General features: G+C 62.1%; 1 protein-coding gene across 4 annotated transcripts in view; it reads left to right on the plus strand.

Moving 5' to 3' along the window:
• The first annotated feature begins 6 nt into the window (after positions 1-6).
• Positions 7-4,482, plus strand: part of LOC113482649 (myomegalin-like) — a 33,658-nt gene continuing 29,182 nt past the window's right edge. Inside the window, exons 1-4 of one of the 4 annotated variants that reach the window (XM_026853521.1) lie at positions 9-39; positions 542-711; positions 3,657-3,712; positions 3,950-4,128. In XM_026853521.1, the coding sequence (XP_026709322.1) occupies positions 680-711; positions 3,657-3,712; positions 3,950-4,128 (267 nt within the window). In that variant the 5' untranslated portion in view covers positions 9-39; positions 542-679. Of the gene's footprint in view, positions 40-541; positions 712-955; positions 1,176-3,441; positions 3,537-3,656; positions 3,713-3,949; positions 4,129-4,482 lie in introns of those variants that run through there. The other 3 variants (XM_026853522.1, XM_026853524.1, XM_026853525.1) reach the window with 3 other exon arrangements.

Raw genomic sequence — 4,482 nt, forward strand, 5'->3', positions numbered from 1 at the left:
CTGGTGCCCGGCGGGCAGGATGCGAGCCCCGCGGCGGAGGTGAGGAGCGTGTCCGTGCGTGCGTGTGTCGTCCGTGGGTGCGTGTGGCCGTGAGTGATGCGGGTCGGGATGTCCGTGTGCCCGGGACACCCGTGGGGACTGTGTGTGCCCGGGACACCCGTGGGGACTGCGTGTGCCCGTGCTGGGCTGTGGTGATGCCGTGGCAGGTTGAGGCCCAGGTACCAACCTGCATCGGTGTGGCCGAGATGCGGCGGGAATGCAGGTGTATGCCCTCGGGGCTGTGTGGGGCCGCACACTGCCTGTCCCAAGCCCCATCCTTCTCGGGCCGTGGGTGTCCCCTGCCTGCTGCTGGCAATGGGGATGTGGGACACCCCGCTTCCAGCCGGCCTGGTGGCTGGCTGGGCCCCACGCTGGGCCTGCTCTGCTCAGAGTGCTGGGCGGGTGGAGTGTGCTGGGAGGCTGTGGGTCAGGGGTGGCCCTGCGGGAAGGGCTGTGGTCTGGGGGGCTGGCATGGTGAGTTTGGCTTGCCCTGTCTCCTCAGCCCTGTTTGCATCCTCCCTGCTCTTCCCTTGGTTCTGTCCATCCCCAATTCCAGCCTGAGCTGCCGGACAGACCGTTAGTCCCGGCACCCAGCCCGAGCCTCTGGGCCCCAGGAGCCGTGCCGGCTGCCACGCATGCGATGCAGTGCTGGGAACCGTCCTTGCCAGGAATGTGGGTAACGCCAGCCCCTGGCTCCCCCCGTCCTGCCGTGCTCAATGGAGACCTTGTTACCACGTGTGGTGGTTGGCTGTGCCGTGTGCCCTGTGCCGTGTGTCCTGTGCTGTGCGCCCTGTGTCCTGTGCCATGTGCCCTGTGCCGTGCACACATGCCTCAGCACGCAGGCGGCCACCACGGTTGTGTCTGGCTGTCCCCGGCTCCACCTCCCCAGGGGCAGCACTCAGCCCCTGCTGAAACATTTGTGCCGACGAGTCAGTGGGGAGGCAGGCTGTGCCACACTCAGCATCCCGGCCCCGGCACCGAGCTGCCGTGCTTGCCTTGGCCTTTGCCACGGAGCCTCTGCCAGCCCGGAGACAGTTGCTGGCACCCAGAGTGGCTGTGGCTGAGCAGGGGGCTGGGGGCTGTCATCCATCCCTCTGTCTGTCCATCTGTAGGAGGCAATCCGGCAGCAGGAAGAGGTGAGTTGTCATCTCAGGGTGCTGGGAGGTTGGGGATGCTCTCCCGTGGGGCAGTGGTCACTCTCACACTGCCCACATGCTGTGGCCCTGGCAGCCACCCCTGCACTCTCCCCTCTCCCCAGCGGCACCTCGGAGTGCCGGTGCTGGCAAGCAGCACTGCTAGCCCTGTTGCAATGCCACGGAGATGCTGTGAGTCAGCGGGTGCTCTGAGTCAGGCCTACGTGGCACCCCTCGTGCCAGGGCTTGAAGGTACATTGGGTGGGAAGTGTTGCCCGGAGGGTGGGCAGCCCCAGGGCTGTGCCCCCCTCCAGCTCCGTGCCATGCTGGCAGCTCTGCTCCAACTCCTGGCGTGGCATGGCCGGCATGAAAGGGCTCTTGTCCTCCCTGCAGCCCCGGCAGCACCGTGGCAGCCCTCCCCCTTCGCAACAAACAAATTCCCAGTGTTGGGCACAGGGACCGGGAGGGGGGAGCCCCCATCCCGCCCAGCTGGCCGTGGCCATGGCAGAGCCCGGGGCTGCTGGTCCCAGTGTCTCTGTGGCCCAGCATGGGGCTCCCAGTGCTGGTGTTGGGGAATGCTGGCTGGTCTGCAAGAAACGGGGTGCTCTGCTCACTCACCCCAGAGCCCACAGCCAGCCACGATGCTGGGCTGGCCCTACCTCAGGATGGCTCTGAGGAGCCCCCATGGCACTGGAGCTGCAGAGTTTGTGGCCTCCTGTCTGGGTATCACCCCTTTGGGTGTTGCCTCTCCTTAGGTGTTGTGCTTCCTCTGGTACTGCACCTCCTCTGGTGTTGCACCCCCTGGTATCACACCTCCTTGGGTATTGTACTGTGTCTCTGTGGATACTGTGCCTCTGGGTATCACGAATCCTTGGGTATCAGGCGTTAGGCTGTCCTGCCTCCTTGATTGCTGTGTCCCCAGGTATTATGCTTCTGGGTGTCATGTCTCCTTGGATGTCATGTGGGTGTTGTGCTTCTTTGGGTATTGTGTCTCCTGGGATATCATGACTTGAGATATCGTGCTGCTAGGTACTGTGCTTCCTTGAGTATTGTGTGTCCTTGTGCATCTTGAGTCTGGGTATTGTGGCTTCTTGTATGTTTTAATCTGTGGGTACTGCATCCCTGGGTATCACTCCTCCTGGGGTGTCATGCCTCCGGAGATCATGGCTCCCTGGATATTGTGCCTCTGGTTATTGGGTCTCCTCAGGTGTTGTGCTTCTGGTTGATGTACCTCTGGGTACCACCCCTCTGGGTACTGTGCCCCTGGGTACTGTGCTTCTGTCATGCTGGTTATGTTATGTGTCATGCTGGTTATGTGTCATGCTGGTTATGGTGCCTGGCAGGGCACAGGGCCAGGCCTGGCTGGTGCTGGTGTGTTTAAAGCCACTGTGCCTCAGTTTCCTCTCGTGGTGGGTTGTTGCTGCAGGGGCTGTGGCACCCTGTGGCCACGTCCCCTTGCTCCCTCCGAGGCCGGCAGTGCTGTGTCACCTGCCTGCAAAGTGCTGGTGTGGTGTGCCCAGCTCTGGGGACATGGCCCCAGGGCCACTACCATTGTCTGTGCCACAGAAACATGCTGGCCCTGCCCGGCTGCTGGGGCTCAACCTTGTGAATGTGGGCAGGGCACTGTGTCTACCATGGTGCTGGGGACAAGTGCCCATGTCCCTGCTTATGGGACTCCAGTAAAAGGCTGTCATGCTGAGATTAGAAAATAAATACTCTGTTTTTTTTTTTCCAAGGGAAAAAAGTCTGGGTTTTTTTATTTGTGGGTTGGTGGGGTTTTTTTCTCTTTCTTTTAAATCATGAAATGACTCACACTTCTCAGCTGAAAATAAACCTGATTGTGGCTGTGGTGGGGAGCTGATGAGCTGTGATAGCATGGAGGCATGGGGCCCCTCGCAGAGTGGTGGGGGCTAGCCCTGCCTGAGGCAGCCCCTGCTTGCTGCCAGCACCCAGACCCCCTCCTCAGGGTGGCGGGGGTCTGCTGTGGGGGCTCAGCTGGCCCTGCCAGGGCTGCTAATGGGGCTAAAGTGCTCCTAAGGGGGCACCGCCATCTGCACAGCCCTCAGAGCCTTGCATCTTTGCACTTAGAGCAGATGCTTCCCAGCTGCAGGCACACACACGTGCACTCCCATGTGTACACGGACCCCTGTGCCTGCACGCACAGGCATGCACCTCCACCCTGCCATGCATCCTCACGGATGCACAAGGGTTTTTGCCTTGCCTGGAATTCACCCCCGACCCTGGGCAGGCTTCTGTGTGACTGGTTGATGTCGAGTTCGCCTTTGCCGCCTTCCCAGTGCCCATCAGCCACTTGCAACCCTCCCAGGGTGGGGAAGACGCAGCAGTCACTGTGCAGAACCTTTGGTAAAATCCACCACCACCCTCCCTGACCTCTCTGGCACAGCAGCTGGGTAGTGCATGAGAAGTCCTGGGGGCTTGACCCCCGATGCTGTGTGTGACACGGCTGTGTGCTCCTCTCCACAGGGACCCCTGCAGTGGCAACGGGCCAGCTGTGCTCCCCGGAGCCAGCTGCATGGCAGGTAAGACACCCTGAGACACCTTCTCCCCCTACCCCACACACCCCATTCTTGTGCCCCATCAAGGGTGATGTGCCAGTGCTCAGCAGCCCGGCAGCATGTGTCACCCCAGCGGATGGCCAGCGGCTCGCTGGGCCCCGAGGCATCCTGGCGTCCCTCCTGGTGACATCTCGGAGGCAGGCGGTGCATGGAGCAGCTGCTTTGCTCATCTGACTGCCGCTCGCTCTTGCTCCCTCCCAGCTTCCCAAGACAGGCTGTGGGGTGAAGGCGATGAGGACCTCATGCTGGCTGAGCCGGGGGGGTCTCATGGCCCCCCGGGTGCTCAGCCCCAGCCTGGCCCCTTGGTGCAAACGTGTCTCCTCCAGGACCTGGAGATGGGTCCCCTCGCCCAGACACAGACCCTGAGGGACTTCGAGCAGGTGAGACCATGGAGTGCTGGGCCCCCGCCATGGCACAACCAGCACCCCCTCAGCACTGCCAGGTGCTTGCAGAATACATTCCAGACCCCCTGGGTACACCAGTGGGGTGCAGAGGGCAGGAGGGGGGTGTGGGGCAGGCAGTGGTGGGATGGGGAGAGGGGACTCAGTACCCCCCCCCTGCCCCGGGCACTGCGCTCCCCCTCACTGCCCTCCTGACTGAGGCGCGCGGGGGCCGCCCGGGGCTCGGGTTTCACCACCCGCCTGTCCCTGCCATCCCTGCTCCGTCGATTCCTCAAATAGCTGCAGGAGGTGAAAAAAAAAAAAAAAAAAAAAAAAAAAAAAAAATCAGACCTT

The sequence above is a fragment of the Athene cunicularia genome (assembly GCF_003259725.1).
Source record: "Athene cunicularia isolate RWA chromosome 8 unlocalized genomic scaffold, athCun1 chr8_part1, whole genome shotgun sequence".
Classification (NCBI taxonomy): domain Eukaryota; kingdom Metazoa; phylum Chordata; class Aves; order Strigiformes; family Strigidae; genus Athene; species Athene cunicularia.